The sequence below is a fragment of the Mobula birostris genome, chromosome 8, assembly GCF_030028105.1.
Source record: "Mobula birostris isolate sMobBir1 chromosome 8, sMobBir1.hap1, whole genome shotgun sequence".
Classification (NCBI taxonomy): domain Eukaryota; kingdom Metazoa; phylum Chordata; class Chondrichthyes; order Myliobatiformes; family Myliobatidae; genus Mobula; species Mobula birostris.
In genome coordinates this window covers 88,637,989-88,665,705 of record NC_092377.1, presented here as the reverse complement: position 1 = coordinate 88,665,705, position 27,717 = coordinate 88,637,989, and the positions used below count along the sequence as shown (strand labels likewise).

The following is a 27,717-nucleotide window of genomic DNA, read 5'->3' as shown; positions in this document are numbered from 1 at the left end:
TTGGTGTACAGTGCCATTTTCCTCCAAACATAACAATATGCATTTCTGCCAAAAGGTTCAACTTTTGTCTCATCTGTCCACAGAACATTGCCCCGAAGCACTGCAGAATATCAGGTGGTCTTTTGCAAACTTGAGACATGCAGCAATGTGTTTTTTTGGAGAACAGTGATTTCCTCCGTGGTGTCCTTCCATGAACACCATTCTTGTTCTGTTTTTCTTATAGTGGATACATGAACAGAGACTTTAGCAAGTTCTAGAGATTTCTGCAGGTCTTTTGCTGTTACCCTTGGGTTCTTTTTCATCTCCTTCAGCTTTGCATGTTATGCTATTGGTGTGATACCCACTCCTAGGGAGAGTAGCAACAGTACTGAGTTTCCTCCATTTGTAGACAATTTCTCTTACTGTGGACTGATGAACATTCAGGTCTTTGGAAGTGCTTTTGTAACCTTTTCCAGCTTCATGTATCTCTACAAATCTTCTTCTAAGGTCCCCTGAAAGCTGTTTTGATCGAGGCATGGTGCACATAAACAGATGTTTCTTGAGAAGCGCAGGCTCTGTCAGTAACCTGACCTGGTGTGTCTTTTTTTTAAATATATAGGGCAAGGCACCTTTACAACCCAGATGCCAATCTCATCTCATTGACTGGAACACCGGACTCCAAATAGCTTTTGTAGAAGGCATTACCCCAGAGGTTCACATATCTTTCCAACAAATACATGTAATATTGGTTCTTTTTCTCAATAAGTAAATGAACAAGTATAACATTTGTGTTACTTATTTAATCGAGTTCTCTTTATCTAACTTTAGGACATGTAAAGATCTGATCACATTTTAGGTCACATTTATGCAGAAATGGAGAACATTTTACAGAATTTTTAGCATCACTATACTCCTAGAGTACTGATGCAGGCTTCCCCCCCCCCCCACCCCCAGGGCTGACAAGATGCTGTCTGAACCACTGAACTCCTCTGGCAAGTAGATTGTCACTGCAGATTCCAGCACTTGCAGTCTCGTTTCTCCCACGATGTTGTCTTGTGAATATCATTGACTCATTAAGTTCATCAACCCAGGATTCCACCTAGACGTGGTATTAACCACCTCGTTTGGAGGAGATTGAGGACCATAGGACTAACAATTACCATTAGGAACAACAGGATTTCGCCTTCCTACGTTATGTCGGAGTAAATGGGATGTCTAACTCGTGGTCGAGCATGCCATGAAGATGAAGGATTGAGCAGAAGATAGTACCTGGTTAACAGACACATCAGCATTAGCCACAGGTGAGGGAGAGCGACAAGCTGTCGGAGAGGAAAGCTCGCTGTTGGTCCCCTCTTCCCCAGACTCCTCTGTGACAGGTGAGAGGAGGGTGTGACAGCGCCCGGCTGTCATCTGATACAAGCCGGGCAGAAGAGAGACGATTCATTGAGAGAGAGATAAAGAAAGAGGGAGAGAAATCAGGATGAAAGTTACATATGATCACACAGTAAAGCACAAACTATTGAAAACATTACAACCTCCCTCCAGCGACATGAAATTTTAAAAAAACACTGAAGGCAATAACACAGGAAGATTAGCATCAACGCACGCCCACCCCAGAGTGCCAGGACTCAGTGACTATAAAAATCTACCGGGGAGGGAGCATGCTAACGCAAGAGGACTAACTCACAAGCGACTAGCAGAGAGATCCGACAGTTTATCAAAGCGGGAGAGTGGGCGATGACTACGTTTTGAATTTGCAACCAATGCGCGCACCGCTGGCAAGGAGAGTTAGCAGAGCCTACCATGACAACGGAAGGGTGGGCCGAGTGTGCCGGCAGGGGCTCCCCATCCAGCTCTTCCAGCCCCTCCACCTCGGTGACCGTCAGCAGCATGGTGGTGTGCTTCGCCTTCATGGTTAACATCTTGCACTTGGTGTTGAGCGCCGCTATCTGCTCCTGGTAGCCTTTGATTTTCTGCGCGAAGTCCTGTTGAGGGCGGAGCGGGGGGGGGGGATATCAAAGATACAATTTAGGAATCCCGTCTGCCACTCGGACACGCAACACGCTCAGCTCCTCCTCTTTTTCAGTCCCTCTTACAATGAACATGTCTGAAACCAAGCGACTACAGTTGGGCTCCGCCTGCAGGATGAGGGCTGGGGGTGGAGTGCACAGCACAGGAGCTAACAACACAACCTCTAAAGGCAATCTGCACGGCACAAACAGGAAATAATTTGAGTAATCTCTAACCATCTCCCATTACCCCGTTCAGAGAAGGCGTCCCAACACTAGCAGCAGAGAGGCACACAGTCAGGTGCTTCCCCTTTGTACTGAAGGGAAGGCAGATGGTTATAGCTGGAAAACAACGGGTCACATGGCGTCGAGGTTGTTTGGGATGTTAACTCTCAGAAGCCGAACGGGGCTTAAGTCTGCGTTAGTGGGCTGGCGCGGTGCACTACAAACGCCACGTCTTCCCCTGTCCGCCTCCGTTTGCAGGTTCCGGGTGCAGCCGGCTCGCTGCCGGGAGCAGTGGGTCTGATGCAGCCGAGCGGGCGGCTGGCGCTCTCCCCACGGTCAGTCAATGGTGGTAAAAGCAGCCTTTAACAGTGAGTGGACGGAAGCAGACTGAAATTTCCCCGGAGGAAGGAGACTCGTTCCGCTTCACTTTGGTCTATCACTCTGTTCGCCAGCACCAAGGTGGTACGAGAAAGCGGCTCCTGCAACATCACCACCCGACAGTGCCGTTGTCTCCAAACTACTTCTGACATACTGCGACGGCACTCATTTTGTGCGCAGCGACCGGCGCGTACTCCGACTCTCTAACCCGGATCCCGGAGTCAGAAGCGATTACATCTTTAACCGCAGATTTCTTACGGGCTTTTGCACCGTCTCTCTCGATTGAGATCGGTGCCGCGCTCCCTGCAGGGGGCCCTATTCAAAAGACCAGCAACTGTGTCTCGTTCAGCAATTGAAATAAACGATCGTTACAAGCTGCTCTGCGTAGAGAAAAAAATTAACTTGTCAAACAAACGAGTTTCTTTCTCAAAGTATAATAATCCGGAACAGTGAACTCCGTTCCACCTTTTGTGCCCCCTCCGTACAGATGCATCCTACATGCTGTGTATGAAACATCCAGCTTTCAGCTCAAATTTCCAGCATTAACAAGGGTTTTGTTTTACTTGGTGGACAGAAAAAGGGAATAAAAAGTATAATGAAGTAAACACCTAATAATCAGATGAATTACAAAAAAATGATTTTTTTTTAAATTGCCAAAAATAACTGGAATCAAAGGGAATACAATCCCGTGCTTTATAATATTAAGCACCAGAGATGCTATGGCGATAACTAAATCCGTGCATTAAATAGCGACTGTGGACAGGGCAAGCCTTGTTCTTTTCTGGTGGGTAATTAAAACAATTTCGCACTTTAATAATGTGGTGAGCAAATGAAGATGAGTGACGTTGTTCACAACACATAGCCGTGACCGCAGAGATCCTTAGCAATAAACTATAGTCACGCGGAGGGCGGTCCAAGATAACTTCTGAGATGCAGGGCTTACGTTATCAAGGCAAACAATGGCATATCTATTCAGCCAGGCACACGGATGAGTTTATATTAGGCATGGATTTGAAAATAGAAAACCTATTTCAGGTATAGAAAATGAAATAAATGGAAAGATTGGCAAGAAAAGAAGAATTAAATATAATTTTAAAATTAAGCCTCCACATATATTTAAAACTTAAGATTTTGAATGCAAGTAGATTTGCAGTATTAGGCAAGATTGCTTTATAGTAAATAAGACTAATAAGCAATGAAAATAATTTCAATTGGAATGAACTGAACCCCGAGGTGTACAAGTATCACAATGTAATGTCGCTTTGTATATTTTAATGGTAAATCTCTCAGTATCTGACACAGAATGTAAAATCATACACAAATCTCCTGAATTCTATCATTCCCTGTTCATGTGCTTTACTGGTGAAGGACTATCATCCTGTTTCTCTCTGCGTGGATGCTGCCTGGCCTGCTGAGTATTTCTATCAAAGGCAGGCATGTGGGATTAGACATGTTTAACCCCTTCAAAGATGGAGCACTGCTGACAGGCAAAATGGCTGCCTCGTGCTGCAGTTTCTATGTCTCCATCTGATTAATAATCATGAGATATTCCTGTGCATAAACTGATTCTAGAAAAGCTGGCTTTGTTTCAAAAACACTATCAATAGCCTCTCTGGGACATCCACAGCACCCGGTGTACACCTGTCCTGCCTTTATTTGATGCAGCGGTAAACTGCAGGCTTTGTAAGCACTGCTGAATTGCCCTTTGGTACTGAATAACGTGCAATTACCTCATGCCTGGAGATCTGGGCCTGCAGCTGCTGAATGTTGCTGGTAGACACAGGCCTTTCCTGGATCTCGCGGTATGCCCTCTCAATCAGCTGTTGGAGGTGCCTCATCTCCTGTTCATACTGCTCGTACTGAATTACTGCCTCCTGCAGCACAAAATTAAACACTAAATAATTGCTTTGTCATTTGGCAAACTTTCTCGAGTTGCTAATGTAAAGGACCCATCTTACACATTTCAATTCTGTTCTTGTGGAAATCAAACCCAGGATGGAAATATAAGATAATTGAGGGTATAGATTTAAGTGAAGAGAGGGAGAAGTTTAAAGGAGAACTACATGATGGCCGTAGCACATGGGCACAATCGTAGGGAAAGGACAGTTGTTTCTTAGGAGATTAAGCAGGTTTGGCTTGTCACCAAACTTTAATAGCTGTATTGTTGAAAGTATCCTGACTGGTTGAATCATGGTTTGATACACCAATTAAAAGTATCTAGGAACATAAGAAGTTGCAGACAGGAGTGGATTCTGCCTAATGGACACATCCCTCCCCACCACTGGTAGTACATACAGGAGGTGGAGCCTCAAGAAGGCAACATCTATCATCAAAGATCCCCACAACCCAGCCCATGCCATCTTCTCACTGCTACCATCGGCAGGACGCACACACCACCAGGTTCAAGTACAGCGACTTCCCTTCAACTGTTCGGTTCTTGAACCAACCACCAATACCCTAATCACTACAGTTCAGCAATGCTGTGACCACTTTGGACTAAAATGGACTTCCCTTTTGTTCTAACTCTTTCCAATAAAAATTGTTATAGTTTATTCTTGTGAATGCTGCTTATTACAATGCTATGTGCCTGTGATGTCGCAAATAAACTTTTGTGCAAGATGACATTAAACTTGACCTTGACTGTTGACTTTGATGCCAGGGGAAGTGGTGGAAGCAGATGTAATAGCGACCTTTAAGAGGAATTTAGACAGGCAGGGGATGGAGAGATAGATATAATATAGATATAGGGATAGATATTATATAGATATACTGGCAACCTTTAAGAGGAATTTAGACAGGCAGGGGATGGAGAGATAGAGAGCGCGTGCACTTGGACGGGATGAGCTTAAATTGGCATCATGGTCAGCACAGATTTTGTGGGCTGAAGGGCCTGTTCCTGTTGCATGTTCACCTCTGACTGAAACCGAGTAAGATTCACTGCAAGAGTAGCATTTATTTAACCAAACACTCATATCTCTCTTTTTCCTCACAGCAGTTTGTTTAGGAAACTGGGAGAGAGAATTTTTCAAGCAAAGACCACAGTGCATTGAGGTTAAGCTGTCTATTTTCAAGTGCTCATCCTTGTGATGTGAGTGTTGCTGAAAAGGCCAGCATTTATTGCTTGTTTTTTTTTTAAACACACACACACACACACACACAGAGTGGTAGGTGCTCGGAAAGCACTCCAGGGGAGGTGATGGAAGCAAACACAGCTGCAACCCATAAGGGACATTTGGACGGGCTCATGAACAAAACCGAATGGAGGAATATAAATTGTTATTATAGGGAATATAGAAAACTAAATAGATATATACTGTCCAATCACAAACAAGATGTCCTGATTAAGGGTCTGGACCCGAAATATCGACTGTTTATTCTTTTCCATAGATGCTGCCTGGCCTGTTGAGTTCCTTCAGCATTTTGTGTGTCTGTTGCTTAGAAATACACTGGAACTACTTGAGAAAGTGCTGGTGAGCCTTCCTAAAACAGCAGAAATTAAAAGAAAACTGCTGATGCTGGAAAACCCAGAAACGCTGGAAACGGGTCAGGCAGCATCGGTGGAAAGAAAAATAGAGTTAACTTACCAGGCCCGAGCCCCTTTGTTAGATCCTTCTTTGGCAAGGAGCCTCAGACCCGATCCATTCACTCTGTTCCTCTTGCCACAGATGCTGCCTGACCTGCTGGAAGGTTTCCAGCATTTTACTTCCTACGTCTCATCACTGTTACCACCAGAGAGGGTGATGAAGGGCACTGATCCATTCCACTCTGGGGTGGCATAACTGTCCTGTTCTCCCCTTTGTCCTCAGGGTGATGGGCCGTGGGTTGCTGCTGAAGCAGTCATGGTGGGTAGCTGCGGCGTAGCCACTGTGCCTCAGTGGGGATGGGTGGGAGTTCAGTGACAGGACATGAGACAAGCTGCGTTACCAAGTTACACCACTCACCCACCTCTGCAGCCCCAACCTTCCACCTACTAGGAGTGACTCACAACCGCATCACTGTGGGCTTTGACCATGCCCGACTCAAGCCCACCTGTAGGATGTTGCACTGCTGGATGGCAGTGTGTTGCAGACGACTGGCTTCCTCCTGCAGCTTCAGCGCAGTCTGGCAGATGGGCAGATTGGTGACTGTTTCTTCTGGAATTCGCAGGGCAGCCTGATGTTTCTGCACAGCCTGCACCTTCTGCTTGAATCCCTCCATGTCAGCCAGCAACCTCTAGCCAGACAGAAACCACACCGTCAGTCTAAAGGAGACACTGCACCTGAATGTTCCATTGGGCACGGATCAAAAGATAATTCAAAATTACTGGGGGGGGGGGTGGTGGTGGAGTGCTGAATGGGAGATGGGAGCTTTACACAGATCTAGGATGAAGCTGGTTCCCACTGGGATTCCATCTCCTTCGCAGGTGTATTGAAGGGGTTTGATGTCCATCTATCTTCACTCAGCTTCAAAAAAGTGATTTTGGACATTGTTGGTTGGGGACAGAGTTCCCAAAGGATCCTGAAAACTACTGTCCTGTAAACCCGCATAAAAACTGCAGAACCTGCAACTGGGCAGAATCTCTGAAACTCTGTAGGATAAAAGTAAAAGTAATAAATGTGGATTCATCTTCCCCCACCCCAAGCCTGATCTACAGTGCCACACTAGTATTCATGATAGCACCCTTTGCCATGAATGGATCCCATTCGCCAGGATCTGAGGCAATTTCCCTCTTAGGACTTCTACACCACCACGGAAACTGATGGAGCTGAATCACTAAGGATATTGGGACCTGTGGGTTTACACTGGGGGGTGGGGGTGTAAATGGTAATGCACAGATACAGCATGGTTCTATGCCAAAGAAACTTTATTAACAGGTGTTTCGGTCCTACAGACTGTGGAAGTCCTATCGAATAAACTGTCTACAAAGCAGCCTTGATGACTGAGTGTTGGACATACGCTGAAAACAGCCAAAATTGTCTCAGCTGATATAATATTTTGGTGCATGTAAAAATTGCTGAACTCAGGTCCCAAGGGGGAGACTGTCTTTGATGAGAAACCTTAATCAGGTAGTCAGCTGAGGAATTGTAGGGTAGATTTCCTGCAAGCAGGACCCCTGGAAAAGATGCCATAGCGAATGAAAACAACAAAAAAAACTGCAGGTACAGGGCGTCTGAAATAAAAATAGAACATTTAGGTCACACAGTGTCTGCAGAAGGAAAGGCAGAGCGAATGCTTCAAGTCAATAACCCTTAGGTGTTCAACCTAAAGTGTTGGCTTTATTGCTCTTTCTGCAGAGACTGGCCTGCTTGGTGTTTGCAAAGATTTCACATTGTTACGGGGAATTTTGATTCGATAGATGGTTTTCAGAATCTTCCTGTCGGGAACATAAATTGCCAAAACAAATAAAAATGAATAGATAAGAGGAATTCTCTTAGGCAGCAAAGGTTAACCTGAAATGATGATGGAAGGAGGATCAAATAAATTTCAGCATGAATTGAATAAATCCTTAAGGAAGGACAATTTACCGACAGGTCTGTGGTGTAAGAGCAGGGTCATGTGATGAACTGGATCACTCTTTAAATAACTCCTCACAAGCACAAATTCAAATGGCATTTTCTATATCTGGTACCTGTCTTTGGAAGAGTTGCTCCTTAAGACACAGGCGAGCGAGCTCAGGAGAGGTCAAAGTCACTTGTGCCTGCTTCACCATTGCTTGCAGACTCTTCGCCTCTGTCTCAAACTGTTCCATATCCTGTGGGATATACAAATTAGCACAATGTATGTCACTTAGCCATTACTTCTCAGTTTGCAGTGATGCATTTTCACTGCAGACTTAGTCCTTCCCAACATTGTTTGATAAAGAGCAACACAGTTAATCTCATCTGAAAAACTTGGCCCTCTGGGAAAAAATCTGATACGATTTAGATTGCCGGCTCTTGTTCTACCCTAACAGGAGATTTTGGTGGAGGTAAGTGGGCCAATTTTGTACCATGTAATAATCTCCTCCTCTAACCTCAATATCAAGATGGCATATATGGATATTTCTGCCACTTCCCCCAATGCACAGTACTATGCAGAAGTCTTAGATGCATATGTAGAGCTAGGGTGCCAAAGACCTGTGCACAGTACTGTATTTGTCAACGTGGAGCGGAAAGAGAGTTTGTAAATCTGGTGGGAGCAATGGATGTCGGGAATGGTCGGGGTGGTGTGCCATGGGAGGGGTGTGGGACAAGTGGCAGAGAAGGAATACTAGGGGTGGGTGATGGCACGGGTGTAGACACACCCAGCCCTGAGACACCAGGCAAGGTCAATTGATTCCAAACAATTGGTTTATTGATCATTACAGGATGTCTCTCTGGTGCTTCCTGTTTCCTCCCCTCTCCCTTCCCCTTTTCCCAACCATGATTCCCCTCTCCCTGCTTCCTTCCCACAACAGGGACCCATATCAGAATCAGATTTACCTTCACTCACATGTCATGAAATTTGTTTTTTTTTCCGTGGCAGCAATACAGTGCAATACATAAAATTACTACAGTTCTGTGCAAAAGTCTTAGGCATATAGCCACACACACACACACACACACACACACACTTATTTATTTATTTAATAGATACCCTGTATGCCTCCACTCCTCAGTTCTGTCCTTCATTTGCTGAAACCTTCAATGATGTTCCCTCCACAATCAACTATTTCCAGGGCCAGTGAATCTCCCCCCCATCTTTCAGCTCGGTAGGTCTGAGAATTTTTGCCTATATTCCTATTTCACTGGGTCGAACAGCATCAGTTCTCGGTTCAGCATGTCAAAATTATAAAACTCTCACACTCATCCATCCAAGACACAATTCTGACCCCATATGTTTTTTCTCCCCAGTTCAACCCATAACGTCTGCACTTCTCTAGTCCTACTGTCTAATGTGCACACAACATCTTCCACTAGTCCCACACGACCCCTTACCACAGGATGTACTCTCAACGCCAGTGGTCCCCAACCACCGGGCCGCGAACTGATACCGGGCCGCAAAGCATGTGCTACCGGGCCGCTAGGAAACGAAATGAGTCAGCTGCACCTTTCCTCATTCCCTGTCATGCACTGTTGAATGAACACATGCAAGGTCATTACGCATGCGAGGTCATCAGTGACCCAAGACGTGCAAAGGAATGGGTCCGTGACCCATTTGTGAATATCCCCAGTGAATCATCCATGTCAGCACGGGAAAAAGATCATCTCCTCGAGCTTGCAAATGACAACGGGCTGAAAAGTATGTTTGACATAATATCTGTGCTGGCATTCTGGATCAAAGTCAAGGCTCAATATCCTGAGATAGCCATGGAAGCACTGAAAACGTTGCTTCCATTTTCAACATCATATCTCTGCGAAGCAGAGTTTTCTGCAATGAATGCAACGAAAACTAAATTGTGGAATAGACTGGACATAAGGAACCCCTTTCGAGTATCACTGTCTCCCATCGATGGGACCATCTTGTTGCAGGGAAACAAGCCCAGGGCTCCCACTGATTCAGCGATATTGGTGTGTTGCAATGATTTTATATGTTCATACGAGAAAAATATGCGCTGTGTGTTTAATATCCAAACATTACTTAAAATGTTATGATGCTATTGACTTATAATTGACTTATCAATATTCATGCGAAGAAAATATGCGCTGTGTGTTTAATATTAAATTTGTTAGATAAACCCTTTTAGAAACGAAATTGGGTGTATTAGCCACTTATAAGTGACTAAGTGACTTACAGTCGACTTATCACGTATATTCCAGTCGTGATTAAACCTCCCCCACCTCGGCCGGTCGCCGGTCCTCAAGAATATTGTTATTATTAAACAGGTCCACGTTGCAAAAAAGGGTTGGGGACCCCTGGTCTACACCTTAAAGACAAGCAGGGGACAATGGAAGACCACAGGCCAATGAAAAATAGACCCCAAATGAACTGAATCTATCAACTGCTTAGCAGTAGGACAAGGTGCTTAGCAACAGGACAAATGGTCCTGATTAAGCTTCCCCTTCCCAACACATTTGTTCAATCAGCAAGTCTAGATGATAGAATGACCATGCTTTAATTCCTACCTTTGCCTGGGAGGTGGGATTGTTACTTTGCTGCTGCTTACGCGTGGGACGGGGGAGCTGGGGGGGACTTTGGGGTTCTAACATTTAACTGTCATTTATTCTTTGGGGCAGTCCTCTGTTTTTGTGGGCGGTTGCGAAGTAAAAGCATTTCAGGGTAGACATTGTATACACTTCTCTGACTTTAAATGTACCTTTGAAACATGAACCAGCCAATGGACTTCTCAAGCTATTGCGCATCACCAGTCTATGCTCCATCCATGGACTGTGGTCAGAAAACCATAGACATCAGTCTTAAAATGCAATTACAGCTTAAATTTTAGGGACTAAAATCCTCTATATAGTTCCCAATGAGGTATAATGTTCCTGCACTGGGAAGTAAAATTTGTTGAATAACACCCAATACATTCAAGTACAACACAATTAACTCCCATTCAGAATCTTTGTAAATCAAGAGTCATTGTTACAGCTATTGAATTTAAGTATTTAAGGGTAAAGGAAGACAGGCTTTACATATTCCAAGTAATTTCTCTGTCTTCAGTGGGCAGCTTTATATCATAAATAGGTAATTTATTTTCTAATTAACGGATTGTCAAAACACTAAATATCTTAAAATATAATTTTACTTACATAAAAATTACAAATGAAAGCCAAGGTTCTCCTGAGTTTCTTACTAGATTAGTGACTATCATGACAATGGGCTCATGTTTTGTATTCCACACAAGTGGAAGGAATCTCTCTGCACTGTTCCTATTGAAAACCTAGATAATATTAATAATTTATATTAAGCCACATCTTACTCTCTTTTCTTAGTAATCTGTACAAAAGCAGTAACCACTCTGTTCTCGGTTCCTTACACAAAGCTCCATCAAATTCTTCTGGTATTGAGCTGGTGGGTGACGAGGAAAGTCCTTCCAGGTGGCAGCGTGTAATGTGGCTTTGGAGCTGTCCATAATACTCCCTAAACATACATCTACAGTAGTGTGCAAAAGTCTGAGGCACATATATGTAAGATTGGGTGCCTCAGACTTTTGCACAGTACTGTACTAATTTTATGTATGCACTGTACTGCTGCCACAAAAAAAAACATAGACCTTAAGACAATAAGATACAACAGCAGAATTAGGCCATTTGGCCCATCAAGTCTGCTCTGCCATTTCATCATGGCTGATCCAATTTTCCTCTCAGCCCCAGTCTCCTGCCTTCTCCCCGTATCCCTTCATGCCCTGACCAGTCAAGAATCTATCAACCTCTACCTTAAATATACATAAGGGCTTGGCCTCCACAGCTAGCTGTGGCAACGAATTCCGCGGATTCACTACTCACTGGCTAAAGAAATTCTGTACTTAAAGGACGCCCCTCTATTCTGAGGCTGTGTCCTCTAGTCTTAATCTCTCTCAACATAGGAAACATCCTCTCCACATCCACTCTATCAAGTAGGTTTCAATGGGGTCGCCCCTCATTCTTCTGAATTCTGCAGAATACAGGCCCAGAGCCATCAAATGTTCTTCATGTGAATAAGCCATTCAAACTTGAAATCAGTTTTGTGAACCTCCTTTGAACCTCTTCCAGTTTTGGTGCACCCTTTCTAAGATAAGGGGCCCAAAGCTGCTCACAATACTGCAAGTGAGGCCTCACCAGTGCTTGAAAAGACTCAACATTACATCCTTGCTTTTATATTCTAGTCCCCTTGAAATGAATGCTAACACTGCATTTGCCTTTCTCACCACAGACTCAACCTGCAAATTAACCTTTAGGGAATCCTGCACAAAGACTCGCAAGTCCCTTTGCCCCTCAGTTTTTGTATTTCTCTCCATACATTTCCCGACACTGTATTCCATCTGCCACTTCTTTGCCCATTCTCCTAATCTGTCTAAGTCCTTCTATTGCCTCTCTACTTCTCAAAACTACTTGACACCCCCCCATCTTCATATCATCTGCAAACTTTGCAACCAACAAAGCCATCAATTCCATCATCTGAATCATTAAAATATAACATAAAAAGAAACAGTCTCAACACAAACCCCTCTGGAACATGACTATTCACTGGCAGCCAACCAGAAAAGGCCCCCTTCATTCCCACTGTTTGCCTCCTGCCAGTCAGCCACTGCTTTACCCATGCTGGAATCTCTCCTGTACTACCATGGGCTCGTAGCTTGTTAAGCAGTCTCATATATTTCACCTTGTCAAAGGCCTTCTGAAAATCCAATACACAATTCTCAACTGATTCTCCTTTGCCTATCTTTGTGAGTGATAATAAACCTGATTCTGATATGGGTCTTTATTGTGGACTGAGAGTGGGAAGGGGGCAGGGAGAGGGGAATCATGGTTGGGAAAAGGGGAAGGAAGAGGGAAGGAAGCAAAAGCACCAGAGAGACATCTTGTAATGATCAATAAACCAATTGCTTGGAATCAAACGACCTTGCTTGGTTTCTTAGGACTGGGTATGTCTGAACCCAACCTCAATGCCCCTCCCCCACCAGCACTCCTTCCCTGCCACCTGTCCCATGCCCCTCACCATTTCCAACATCCATTGCTCCCGCCAGATTTATAAGCTCATTCTCCACTCCATGTTGACAGATAGAGTACTGTGCAAAGGTCTTTGGCACTCTAGCTGTATATATGTACCTACGACTTTTGCACCATACTGTACATTCTATAAAGGATGTTGACTAGAGTCCAAGAAGGCTCCTTGATGAAGAGGGACGTGTTGCACCTCAAGTTCATCTGTTCCAAATAGCTCTCTCTGACGTGCCACGTTTAGTCTCGTGAAAGCTGGAGCTGAAACTGACTCAGGGAGAAAGGAAGACAAGTGTTACCTGTCTCACTTGTGGCAGCTCAGCTCCCTTCTTTGGCAACACTGATATTCTTTCTGAAGGTATCACATCCTCAAAATGTACAACAATGGGACAATCTCTCTCTCTACACCCTGGCTAGGAACACCTCAAACTCCAACTATACATTTACCAATGATGCAACTGTTTTTGGCAGAATCTCAGATGGTGATGAGGAGGCGTACAGGTGTGAAATAGATCAGCTGGTTGAGTGGTGTCGCAACAACAACCTCGCACTCTTCGTCAATAAGACCAAGGAACTGATTGTGGACATCAAGAAGGGAAGTCAAGCGAACAGATGCCAGTCTTCACTGAGGGATCTGCAGTCGATTAAGTGAGCAGTTTCAACTTCCTGGGTGTCAACATCTCTGAGGATCTACCCTTGGCCCAACACATTGATGCAATTACAAAGAAGGCAGCTATATTTCATTAGGATTTCGGGGAGATTTGGTATGCCACCAAAGATTTGCAAATTTATACAGATGTACTGCGGGGAGCATTCTAACAGGTTGCATCACCGTCTAGTATGGAAGGGTCGTTGCACAGGACAGAAAAAGCAGCAAGTGTTGTGAACTCAGCCAGCCTCATCATGGCAACCAGCCTCCCCAGCATCAAGGACATCTTCAAAAGGAGATGCCTCAAAAGGCAGCATCCATCATTAAGGACCCCCATCACTCAGGATACACCCTCTTCTCATTGTTACCATCAAAGAAGAGGTCCATGAGCCTGAGAACATTTTAGGAACAGGCTCATCCCTCCACCATCAGATTTCTAAACAGATAATGAACCAACCATTGAACGTTACATCATTGTTTTTACTCTCTTGTTGGATTACTTATCTAAATTTATCTTTACATATATATATTTTGTATTTTAATTTACAGTTTTTTATGTATTGCAACAAACTGCTGCTGCAAAACAACAAATTTCACAAGATACGTCAGTGATATTAAACCTGATTTTGTCATGGTCCGGTCCGTGAAGTCTGTATTCCAGTGCACAGTCCGGTCCATCGACCCTTGCTCCAGGTTTTCCTGTCTACCCTGTTTCTGTTCTTGTTGAGCTCTAATTGAGGCAGCTGATGCTCGTTGGGGCTGGCTGCATAAATACCTTCAGAGACCAGGGCATGGCTCCTGGATTGTTCTTGTCCTTACTCCTTGTATCCCTTCCTCTGCCTTCTGTTTCCTCACCTGAAGCCTTGCTGGTAACTCTCACCTCGCCTGAGGTTCTCGTTTTGCCTTGCAATGCCTGAAGCCCTGCCTTGTCTTGCCGATAACTCTCTCCTCACCTGAAGTTCTGTCTTGCCTTGCATTGCCTGAAGCCTTGCCTTGTCTTGCTGTCTTGTCCTGGAGCCACCCCGTACCTAGCTCCTTTCCTGTCCCTTGCCTCCATCGGGTAAGCCAGGCCGTCTTGCCATTACCTGCAGTTGGTTCTGTCCCTTCTTGTCCCCTGCCTCCGTTGGGTAAGCCAGGCCGTATTGCCATTACCTACGGTTGGTTCTGTCCCTTCCTGTCCCTTGCCTCCATCAGGTGGAGATCCGCGCCCTGCCCAGGAGGAGCTTCCAGTCTCCAGTCTCCTGCCTCCAGCCTTGCCTCGCCTCAAGTCTCCTGCCTCCAGCCTCGCCTCAAGTCTCCAGCATCCTGCCAAGCCTAGCCTCCAGCCTGAAGACTCCAGCCTCCGGCCTAGCCTCAAGCCTGAAGACTCCAGCCTCCGGCCTAGCCTCAAGCCTGAAGACTCCAGCCTCCTGCCTAGCCTCAAGCCTGAAGACTCCAGCCTCCGGCCCAGCCTCAAGCCTCCAGCCTCCTGCCTAGCCTCAAGCCTGAAGACTCCAGCCTCCTGCCTAGCCTCAAGCCTCGCCTCGAGTCGCTAGCCTCTAGCCTCAAGCCTTAAGACTCCAGCCTCGTCCTGCCTGACAGCCAAGCCTCGTCCTTGCCCAGTTCTGGGGTCCGAGCCAGAGGCAAGAACCAGGTACTGGGTCCTTGTCCAGTCTCTGGCTTGGAGTCCAAGCCCGTGCTCCTAGCTCTCTTGTCCAGTCCTGTTCCGGGTTCCTGGTTTTCGTGTCCATGTCCTTGCTCTCACCCTGTATCCTAGTCCTGTCTCTAGTCCTTCAGTGTCTGTGTCTTGCACTTGGGTCCATTCCCAGCCACCTCCATATGACAGATTTTGATTCTGCCACATCAGTACAGGATCTCAATCAATGAAACATCAGCATAAATCATATGAATATCTTCTGAGAAAGACAAGCACCAATAAATGTAATTCAGAGGAAACTCCTTTACCAGAAGGTGAGGTAAACAGTACAGCTCTATATAGGAAGGTTAAATATAAATACTTGAGCCAGTAATAATTGAAGGATTCATTGATAAGGTGAGATTAAATATAATGGGTAAAGACTTATGTGGCATATAAACAGTGTTTGACCAAAACAGTGGTCCCTTTGTATTGGACGTTCTATGGAGCCCTTTACATGATTTTACCTCAATTCTTAAATTCAGCCTCAAGAATTAATGTAGAGGTTTTTTTCCTGGTGGAAACATAATTCAATATCTTTTTATGACTGTGTAAACTTCGCCCTTGCTTTAGTGTTTATTTACCACACCACTGAGCTAGGCAGCCTTGTTGAAGCCACAACTGGTCCTGCTCACATACGCTCTCATTTCACTAGGTGGGCCTCAGGTGGCTGGCTTACCTTGGCTGCATCTTGCAGGCTTTGCAGCCGAGTTCGCAGAAGTTGCTGGAGCTCCTCGGTCTGTTGGCGGAGATCGCTCACTTGCTGAGACAGGGCTGCCGTCTGATACACATCACTGATGCTGTCCAACTTCTCACCCATGGCCTGCAGGTCGCTCTGGATTTCCTCCGACTCGCGCAGAGTCGCCTAGAGTGAGAACAAATGGCAGAGACTGTCATGCCATCAGGTCATTTTGGAGCATCCCAGAACCAATGTGTTACATCTTTCAATCAATCAGCCATGTCCTGCAGAGGACAGCAAGTTTAATGATGATGAGTAGGATCAGTGAAAGAAAGGTGTACATTTATACATATTAACCCTGACCTCAGAATATCCGAAGTTCCTTAAAGCCAATAAATTATTGCTTGAAATTATGTGAATTCAGCCACTCTTGCTGCAGAGGAAATGCAACCTAATGGAGCATTAAGCAGTAAATGGCCAGATCATACTAACCATGATAACAGCACTAACATCCTAAAAGTGCATTAAGCAGTGATTAGCCAAATCATCCTTTAGAAACCATGACTGTGTGGACCTCCTCCCACCAGAGAGGTGGCACCCACAGTGGTCAGCTGTGCCCTGAAGCCTGAGGTTGCTTGACAATGTTGTGTCAAGGGGGTAATGCCATGGAAGAGGTAGGAATAGTTGCTCGTTTCCCATCACAGGGGTCTCATGCATCAGCAACTCTGTCTGAGGAAATAAATGCTGAGTGACCTCCCTGAACTTTCTCCTAGCTAATGTGGCCCTTCTACTTCTTTTCTCCTTCCATGTTTGCCTCTTAAGTCTCCCCCTTGCCTACATCCATTCAGCCTCTTAAAAGAGTTTCCACTTTGCTCCCCGTTGCAAGAAATTGCCTTTAATTGTCCCCAGTCTCCTTGTTGCTAATGGCTATTTGTGCATCAGGTTAGAGTTGTACGTCCGGGTCTCAGGCGTGCTCAGTGGTTCAAGTGGGGCCTCATGGGTAGATGCTATTACTGCTCAAGGACGACATAGGATGGTTATAAAATAATGTCACCAACCGGGACTTGGTTGATGAGCTGTGTTTGCAACAGGACATAAACATTTGATTCGGGCAAGGAGATCTGCGTCAAATGTACGCCGTAGGTACAGCGTAGCCGCGAACCCTACGCCGTAACCTAAAGCGCACCTCTCCCAAAATGTAACTACGCATTGCAGCAACGTAGTCTTTTGCGGAAAAAGGCGCTTGCTTTAAACTTGTTTACTCCGAGAAAGACTACCATGGCCATGAAGCCTTGCATGGGCAGGTGTGTGCGTATGCGTGTACGTGTCGAATTTTTTCGACAAATCGATTTTGGCTCAAAATTCCCGATTCTGTTAAATGACATGACACTGTACATACAGAAATTTCACCCTCCTTCAATTTCAGTCACCATTGTTTGAAGTTTGAGTTTCTTCGTGTTGAGTTTCAACACGAAGAAACTCAACACAGTGGCATAGAAACCCCACTGCCAACTAGCGTTTTGGCGGTGAATTGCAGAGTGACGCAGACACACCAATGCACAAGTATAAATGCTCACAACGGTGTAGTCCACTTGCGTAGGCTAGGGCGTAAGCTAGTACGCACAAGTATAAATCAGCCTTAAGAGGTTATCTATTTTGGTGGAGACGAGAAGATTTGCTAAAGTGTGCTATTCAAACTCCTTTTCGTGCTTGTAGATGAGGAAACCATAGTATACAAAATATACAGTATACATTTTATAAATGAACAAATCTCCCCTGTATGATTCCTAAATTAACCATAGGGTAGATGACAATATTTGTATGAAATGGTATGTGGTATGATTTTGTGATCAATGGCATCCCAGAGAAGGATAACAAAAGCAGTTCATGGGAGGTATACCAGATCTTTCCTGGATTGTGCAGATTGTCTCACATGGAACAATGGTACAGGCTTGGCTTATATCCACTGGAGTTTACAACAGTCAGAGGAGAATCAACTCATACACGGAGGAGTCCTGACAGGATGGATGTGGTCAAGATATTTCTCCTCTTAGAAGCACTTAGAACATGGATCATTGTCATTTAAGACAGATGAAGTACTATTTTTCTTCTAAGGTTTGGAACCTTTGGAAATCTCTTCTTCATGAGGTCTGGGAAGCAAGCTCTCAGGGTATTTTTAGGCCAGAGGTCGACAGATTTTTCAAAAGCAGAAGAATGAAAAGTTACTGTGGGTAGACTGGAATGCAGAGTTGCGGACTTGGGCAGGGCAGCCACAACTTGCGAAGTAGCTACCAGCTTAGCAACAGTGTGCAGCCGTCGTAATAAAAACCAGGAGACACAAGCAACTGCAGATACTGGAATCTGGAGCAACAATTGATCTACTGGGGAAACCCAGCTGGTGAGAGGCATGAATTGGGGTGGGGGAAGAATTTGTCAATGTTTCAGGTTGAAACCCTGCATCAGGATTAAACAAAACACGTAGAGGAGCACGTGTCTAACCTGGTGGGACATCAGCTGGTCGTTGAGCTGGGCTGCGGATTCCCAGATGATGTCACTGTGGTTCAGGTTCTTCGCTTTCTCCACCCACTTCAGTACAAAGTCCAACATCTCATGGAATTCCTCCAGTTGGGAAGCAGCCTGTGGAGATCAACAGGACAGGGAGAATTTTAGAACAATATTCAGGAGAGCCCAACACAATACTCAAGACATGATGATGAGCTGGATTCTGTAAAGCACGTGACAAAGCAGCAGAGTTTTAAGTGAGTTGGAATATTTGGAAGATAGGCGCTGATAAAGAAAAGCTGGAGAGAGGAAGGAAGCTGACCCTGACTGGAAGCAGCAATCTGTTAAATGCCAACACAAGAGAAAATATAAGGCAAGTTTCTCCAGTCTCCATTTTCTTTCTATCTGTCCTCTCTCCTCTGCTGAAGGTACTAACTCTTTATTGTAGTCTGGTTTCAATACGACGTCACCTCTAAGAGCCAGGCAATGAGTGCTGGCATCGCATCCATTAACAGGAGTAGTCACTGGTATCTAAGAAAAATCACCAGCCTCTGCCCATATCTCCACCTGAGTACCAGACACCAAAGCAATTACTCTGTTTCTGGTGACTCTGGATTTCATTTCCTTAGGCATAACATTGCTTCCTTTAAAACTTCTGCTCTCTGATACCAAAGTACTCACTTCAATCTCTAGAGCTATCCCCATCTATACTTAACCCCACCAGAAAAAGCCACATAATTTGAACATAATTTAACACATTAGAAATTATATCAGTTTAGGTCACCACTCCCAACCATCCCACTACAACTCAGAATCTACTCCCCATTTTCCCTTCAATGAGGAACAATGGGACTTTAAAGGTGACAAATAATTGAATTTACTAAGAGCCTATTTCAAATGGCCCATGGGATCTTTCACATCCATTCAAGAGGGCAGAGGGATCTCAGTTTAGAGCACCGTCCAAAGACTCAAGTGTTCCTGAATACCATGCCTTATTACTCTGTTATATACGGTAGGGTCAAATACTTATGTGGGCTTGACTGTGAAACTTCCAGGTGTTACACAAGAAAGCTGGACCAGGAGTAGGTCTACCGTTCAATATGATCATGGCTTTCTGCTCAGGTCTCAACTCTTCTTCTGTCCTATATCCCTCAATTCCTCATTCTTTCCAACATTTATCCATCTCCACCTCAATGATCTGGCCCCTACTGGGGGTGGGGTGCAGGAAATTCTAGAGATTTACTGCCCTGTGAGTGAAGAAATCTCCATGTACCTCAGTTTTAAATCATTGACCCCTTAATCTGTAGCTATGTCTCCTTGTTTGTGACTCTCCCACTAACGAAAACATCTCAACCTCAACCCTTGTTTGAATAAAATTACCATTCAATCTCTACACTCCAAGAAATACAGACCCAAACTACCTACCCTTTCAATAGGACAACCCTCCACCCCTGGAATTAGCATGGTGAATCTCCTTTGGACTGCCTTTCATGACACTATCCTTCTTTAGGTAAAAAGGGTCCAGAACTGTCCTTCACCAACAACCTGTACAAGTGTTAACAAAAACTCCCTATTCTTAAACAGCAAATGCTTCATAATAAAGGCCAACAGGGTCATTTGCCTTCTTATGTACAGTACTTGTTGGACCTGCGCGTTATCTATTTGTGATTCATATACAAGAACACTGGATCCCTCTGAAGTTCACTCATTTGTCTCCCTCTCTCTCTCCACTTAGATAACATTCCACTTGACCTCACATTTCCCCAGGTTAAACTCCATTTGCAAGATTTATGCCCAGTCACTCAATCTGTCTGTAATCCAATTCAGCATCACAATTCTACAGCTTTGAAATGTGGTTTGAACTGTCGTTACAATGTATCATAACATAGCTTTTCACTTTACTATTAACTAATCTTAGTAATATTCATTTAGCTCTTTCGCATACCTTCAACTAACTTTATTATACCTTCCACTAGCTTTGTAGTTCAGTGTTTTCATGTCTTAACTCTAGAATGCACCTTTTGTTGATGACTATGACATCTGTTTAGCTGAATTTTGCAACACAGATTTAACAGACCTTTCATGTCTTGACTTTCACTGATACCTAGGGTGTAGCTTTAATCAAACTTTACCCTTTAACCAGTTCTTGTATATGATGGGAATCTACCACCAAAAAGGTCTCACACACTGAAAGCATTGGTCATAACAGCTGATTCACTTCATCGTTTCTTGACCTTCAGGAATATCACATTGACTGGATTACTCATAGATACACAACCTGAAATATACCCCAGTGGATGCAAGGTTCCATCAGCATCACTGGACACTCAGAAAGTCGGTCAGGTCGTACACAAAATAAAATGATGGAGGAACTTAACCGATCAGGCAGTATTTATGGAGAGGAATAAACAGTCAATGTTTCAGCCTGAGGCCCCTCGTCAGGATGGAGAGGAATAAACTGTCAATGTTTTGGGCCAAGATTCTTCATCAGAACTCCCTTCTGGGTTCAGGTCCTGATGAAGTGTCTCGGCCTGTTAACATCGACTATTTATTGCCCTCTGCAGGTGCTGCTCGTCCTGCTGAGTTCCTCCAGCATTCTGTCTGCGTTGCTATGGATTCCCAGCATCTGCAGAATCTCTTGTGTTTATTAGTACACATAGTGACAGTTTCTAGGATTGTAACCCTGAGAGATTCAGTCTTTCACGCTGAGTGTGGAGGGATGGGCTGAGCTAGAATGGCAGTAAACAGGTGTCAGATCAGGACAAATTGGGATGAAAGGATCATAGGGACAGGAGTGGTCCCCTTAGCTGGTCAGAACTATTCCACCATTTAATGAAGACTCTCTATCTAATTACTTGCCCTGCTTCCATGGCCTTCGATATATTTACCATATCAAACTCTATTTTGAAACTTTGATTTGCCCCAACCTTGGGAAGATAGAGTTCCAGATTTCTGTGAAGAGTTGCTTTGTGACATTACCCAAATAACCCATTTTCATAACTTTAAGGTTATGCCCCATAGTCTTCAATTTCCTCAATGGAACAAACAGTTTTCACTACCCAATACCCTTACTCACTCTTCCTTCAGTTAGTCCTGACAAAGGGTCTCGGCCTGAAACATCGACTGCACCTCTTCCTACAGATGCTGCCTGGCCTGCTGCGTTCACCAGCAACTTTGATGTGTGTTGCTTCACTACCCAATAGGTTCTTTTAATCTCATTAAACAACTGAATAAAGTCACCCATTGATATTCTGTTCTCTTGGAAATACAAGGCTATTCAATTTCAGCTCATAAACCCATCTTTACAGTTAGCTTGCAGGTACATGATAATCAACTGAACTAATATCTGAAACTGCACTGTGAAGCTGGTAAGAGGCCGAATGCTGATTCGTGTACAGGGTTGGCATTGCTTACCTTGTTGAGTTTGGAGGCTCTGTATTCGGTCTCACGAAAGACCTGCTGATACAGGCTGGTCAGTTTTGTCATATCATCTGTCAGTCGCTTGCTCTGCTGAGGGTTCTGCTCAGTGAAATCCTGGATTGTGGCATCCAGTTCCACAAGCTTCACATTGCAGCTGTCAAGCTTGTCACAAAGTTTCTGCAAAAAAGGTAACAAACCCTTGGTAAACTGTGTCCTGTCCCACAGTAGGTTCACATTTTGCAAATCTGCTGAAGTCTGAATTGCATGCCTCAAATCTGCTGTGTTGCCAGTTTCCTGGTTTAGTGGGAGAATTCTTACAATACTGAACCAGAGAAGAGATTGTGGGTCTAAACCTGAACAAAATGCTTTGCCACGTAATCTAGATTCACACAAAACTCTCAAAGTCAAGATAAAGGGCCACAGCTGAAATGCCAGCTGCTCACTTCCCTTCATAGGTACCGCTGTACCTGCGTTTTGTGAATATTGTTCCAGGTTCTCAGGATTTGCAGTCTCTCTTGTGTCTCCTAATCTAGAGTGATATTTCAGTGCAGTTCTGTATTGTTTGTAGTATTCGTTTTTGGATGGGGCATTAAACAATGACATATCATCTCACTCTGGGGAGTTTCAAAGATCCTTGGGTAAACTTCATTAAATATAGGGAAGATGCCATTCTTTACCACTTAAATAAAGTTATTTGCAATAATTTATTCAGTCAATAGCACATTGTATAGAGATTCCTCATCTTGCCACAGTTCTTAAGTTTAACATTTTTTTTGCAATGACACTTTTACATTCCAAAAGTAGATCATAAAATGTCCTTAAGGCTAGGCAGGAGTTGTGTAATATTCTTTTCCTGGGGTAGATTTTCAGATAGTTATAGCCTTAGTAAACAGGCATAAACAAGATGTGGGAAGATAATGTGGCAGAGATCACTGATTAGTCAACAGCAGGCTCAAAGCTGGGAAAGGGCAATGAACTGGAGACTGTGCATGAGCAAGGTGTGGCGCCAAGGGAAAGGGGTGTTGAGAGAAAAGTAACGTTTGATTGAGGGGAACAGTGCACTAAATTTGAATTATAAATGCTCATTTTATTATTGTGGACAGAAAAGATCCTGAAATTAATGAGATGGACAGCTGCTCCTTTAGAGAACTTCCAGATCTTTACTTCACCGCATATCCTGAAAACCCCCTAAAAGGACTGGAAGCCAGACAAATGACAGCTAAAGCCCTGCATTCTTTTCAGAACCAATGGGCTACAAAAACAGATCTCTTGGTCTATCCAGACGATGGAGCTGCAATTAGCTTACCATCTTCTGAAAAGTCACCACTGCGTGGGAAGTGAATAAACAAACGTATTCTCATTAAAATGCGTAACATTCAAAATGACAACTGTACTTTAATGAAAGGTCAAATGAAAATGACATTTTCTGAAAAAAACACTTTGTTAGAATGAAAGCATCTTGCACTTTTTAAAAAGTCGTTTTTTTTTAGAATGACAAGACTAGGTTCTCGATTTGCTGCAGTCCTTCTGGTAAAGCGATGTTGGATTGAAAATATGTGGATTCAAATCCATCTGATGTTGAAGGAATAGCAATGTGTTTAAATGTCAAGGTGGTGTGTGACTTGAAGTGAGATTTGGTGCTGGTGTTCCCTGCTTTTGCAGGGAAAGGTCAGGAGTTTGAGAGATGTTGCCTGAGTATTTGAGACAAATAACTACAGTGCGGTGTGCTGCTGGAATTTAATGATTAGAGTAGTGTATGGAATATCACCCTCATCATTTGCTAGGTTGTGGATCACACTGAGTTTCTTGGGTGTTTTCCAGCTTCACTCATTTAGGCAAGGCATCTTGCAGCGAGGGAAAAGCACAATAGCACAGAAACAGGTCCTTCAGCCCATCTAGTTCGTCCCATCAACCTGCACCTAGACCATAGCCCTCCATACCCCTCCCATCTATGATATACTTATCCAAACCATTGTTGAATGTTGAAATCAAAGCTGCATCCACCACTTCAGCCAGCAGTTCGTTCCACAATCTCATCACCCTCTAAATGAAGAAACTCCCCCTCTTGTCCTCCTTAAATATTTCACTTTTCGCCCTGGAAAAAGCCGACTTGCATTAACCCTATCTACATTCCTCATAATTTTGTATACCTCTATCAAATCTCCCCTCATTCTCCTACACTCCAGAGAATAAAGTCCAAACCTATTCAACCTTTCCCTAATCTTCAGGACTTTGCTTTCAAGGTGAATTACTCATTGCAGGATACACGGTCTCGAAGCTGATCTTGACAACACACACAAAAGAGTACTATCGACGTCTCAGGCTGAGACCCTTTGGCAGGACGAAGGGTCTGCTGAAGGATTTCGACCCAAATCGTTGACCGTACTCTTTTCCATTGAAGCTGCCTGGCCTGCTGAGTTCCTCCAGCACTTTGTGTGTGTTGCTTAGACTTCCAGCGTCTGCAGATTTTCTCTTGTTTGTGAAGTTGATCTTGAAACAGTCTAGTTGAAGTTATAGTCAATGTGATCCCAGGATGTTGGTGATATGGGAATCAGTGATGGTAATGCTTTTGAGTGTCATTAAGTGTCAACAATGAGTGGTCAAATTCTCTTTAGCCGGAGATCGCCACTGCCTGATACTTCTGTTGCATGATAGTTACTTGCTATTTACGGACATAAACTGCTTCAATTGCAGAGGAATTAAGAATGAAACTGAATGTCAAATAATCATCGAGTACCCCAACCTCTGCACTTGTGATGCAGAAAAGGCATTAAATGAACCAGGTGAAGGAGGTACGGATCCAACCACTGGAGGGCTTACCGCTTGATGCACTTTGACCTCCTGTCCACCTGCATAACCTGCCATTTTTGTGGTGTGAACGGAAGTCTCCAAGGTGCAGGATGGTTGTGGTATGGGCCGAATCGAGGTGGCAGGGCCCAGGTCAGAGAGAGAGAAACAAGCTGATGTTGGACCGATTGAAGTACTGGGCCAGATTTAAAAAGTCAAGGTGTTGGGGCTGGAAGCGAGGGTGGGCCTGTGTTCAGCTTGCTGGTCACAAGGTTTATTCATCTCTGTGTTGAAATGAGGATGTGGCTTGCAAATAATGAGTTCCTGAACTGGCTACAGTGATGACTGGTTTCATGGCTGTGGCTCACTTTCACGAACTTCAGTTCTGAATGTTATTTGCTTACTTCCATTGTTTGCATTATTTTTTATTGCACTTTGGGTGTTTGACGGTCTTTGTTTTTTTTAGTGGATCTATTGGGTTCCTTTGTTTTGTGACTGCCTGTAAGGAAACACAGAAACATAGAAACATAGAAAATAGGTGCAGGAGTAGGTCATTCGGCCCTTCGAGCCTGCACCGCCATTTATTATGATCATGGCTGATCATCCAACTCAGAACCCCGCCCCAGCCTTCCCTCCATACCCCCTGATCCCCGTAGCCACAAGGGCCATATCTAACTCCCTCTTAAATATAGCCAATGAACTGGCCTCAACTGCTTCCTGTGGCAGAGAATTCCACAGATTCACCACTCTCTGAGTGAAGAAGTTTTTCCTAATCTCGGTCCTAAAAGGCTTCCCCTTTATCCTCAAACTGTGACCCCTCGTTCTGGACTTCCCCAACATCGGGAACAATCTTCCTGCATCTAGCCTGTCCAATCCCTTTAGGATTTTATACGTTTCAATCAGATCCCCCCTCAATCTTCTAAATTCCAACGAGTACAAGCCCAGTTCATCCAGTCTTTCTTCATATGAAGGTCCTGCCATCCCAGGAATCAATCTGGTGAACCTTCTTTGTACTCCCTCTATGGCAAGGATGTCTTTCCTCAGATTAGGGGACCAAAACTGCACACAATACTCCAGGTGTGGTCTCACCAAGGCCTTGTACAACTGCAGTAGTACCTCCCTACTCCTGTACTCAAATCCTCTCGCTATAAATGCCAGCATACCATTCGCCTTTTTCACCGCCTGCTGTACCTGCATGCCCACTTTCAATGACTGGTGTATAATGACACCCAGGTCTCGTTGCACCTCCCCTTTTCCTAATCGGCCACCATTCAGATAATAATCTGTTTTCCTATTTTTGCCACCAAAGTGGATAACTTCACATTTATCCACATTAAATTGCATCTGCCATGAATTTGCCCACTCACCCAACCTATCCAAGTCACCCTGCATCCTCTTAACATCCTCCTCACAGCTAACACTGCCACCCAGCTTCGTGTCATCCGCAAACTTGGAGATGCTGCATTTATTTCCCTCATCCAAGTCATTAATATATATTGTAAACAACTGGGGTCCCAGCACTGAGCCTTGTGGTACCCCACTAGTCACCGCCTGCCATTCTGAAAAGGTCCCGTTTATTCCCACTCTTTGCTTCCTGTCTGCTAACCAACTCTCCACCCACACCAATACCTTACCCCCAATAACGTGTGCTTTAAGTTTGCACACTAATCTCCTGTGTGGGACCTTGTCAAAAGCCTTCTGAAAATCCAAATATACCACATCCACTGGTTCTCCCCTATCCACTCTACTAGTTACATCCTCAAAAAATTCTATGAGATTCGTCAGACATGACTTTCCCTTCACAAATCCATGTTGACTTTGTCCGATCATTTCACCGCTTTCCAAATGTGCTGTTATCACATCTTTGATAACTGACTCCAGCAGTTTCCCCACCACCGATGTTAGGCTAACCGGTCTATAATTCCCCGGTTTCTCTCTCCCTCCTTTTTTAAAAAGTGGGGTTACATCAGCCACCCTCCAATCCTCAGGAACTAGTCCAGAATCTAACGAGTTTTCAAAAATTATCACTAATGCATCCACTATTTCTTGGGCTACTTCCTTAAGCACTCTAGGATGCAGACCATCTGGTCCTGGGGATTTATCTGCCTTCAATCCCTTCAATTTACCTAACACCACTTCCCTACTAACAAGTATTTCGCTCAGTTCCTCCATCTCACTGGACCCTCTGTCCCCTACTATTTCTGGAAGATTATTTATGTCCTCCTTAGTGAAGACAGAACCAAAGTAATTATTCATTTGGTCTGCCATGTCCTTGCTCCCGATAATCAATTCACCTGTTTCTGTCTGTAGGGGACCTACATTTGTCTTTACCAGTCTTTTCCTTTTTACATACCTATAAAAGCTTTTACAGTCAGTTTTTATGTTCCCTGCCAGTTTTCTCTCATAATCTTTTTTCCCCTTCCTAATTAAGCCCTTTGTCCTCCTCTGCTGAACTCTGAATTTCTCCCAGTCCTCAGGTGAGCCACTTTCTCTGGCTAATTTGTATGCTGCTTCTTTGAAATTGATACTATCCCTAATTTCTCTTGTCAGCCACGGGTGCACTACCTTTCTTGATTTATTCTTTTGCCAAACTGGGATGAACAATTGTTGTAGTTCATCCATTTGCAATCCACCATCAATCCTTTAGGTGTCATTTGCCAGTCTATCTTAGCTAATTCACGTCTCATACCTTCAAAGTTACCCCTTTTTAAGTTCAGAACCTTTGTTTCTGAAACGAATCTTGAGGTTGCATATAGTATACGTACATCGAACAACAGTCAATTAAACATTGTCAAGAGCCTTGGTCTGACCTGTCATTTGTGGAAAGGCTTCAC

At 44.2% G+C, this 27,717-nt stretch overlaps 1 protein-coding gene across 11 annotated transcripts in view; it reads right to left on the bottom strand.

Annotated features, from left to right (window-relative positions):
• The window catches only part of syne1b (spectrin repeat containing, nuclear envelope 1b), a 500,086-nt gene that overhangs the window by 153,768 nt on the left and 318,601 nt on the right, over positions 1 to 27,717 (bottom strand). For 7 of the 11 annotated variants that reach the window (XM_072265605.1, XM_072265607.1, XM_072265609.1 and 4 more), the window contains 8 exons: positions 22,091 to 22,273; positions 18,674 to 18,811; positions 16,175 to 16,360; positions 8,200 to 8,322; positions 6,621 to 6,803; positions 4,322 to 4,465; positions 1,782 to 1,964; positions 1,249 to 1,389 (listed from right to left, as the gene is read on the bottom strand). In XM_072265605.1, coding sequence (XP_072121706.1) covers positions 1,249 to 1,389; positions 1,782 to 1,964; positions 4,322 to 4,465; positions 6,621 to 6,803; positions 8,200 to 8,322; positions 16,175 to 16,360; positions 18,674 to 18,811; positions 22,091 to 22,273 — 1,281 coding nt within the window. Of the gene's footprint in view, positions 1 to 1,248; positions 1,390 to 1,781; positions 1,965 to 2,225; positions 2,765 to 4,321; positions 4,466 to 6,620; positions 6,804 to 8,199; positions 8,323 to 16,174; positions 16,361 to 18,673; positions 18,812 to 22,090; positions 22,274 to 27,717 lie in introns of those variants that run through there. The other 4 variants (XM_072265611.1, XM_072265613.1, XM_072265616.1 and 1 more) reach the window with 3 other exon arrangements.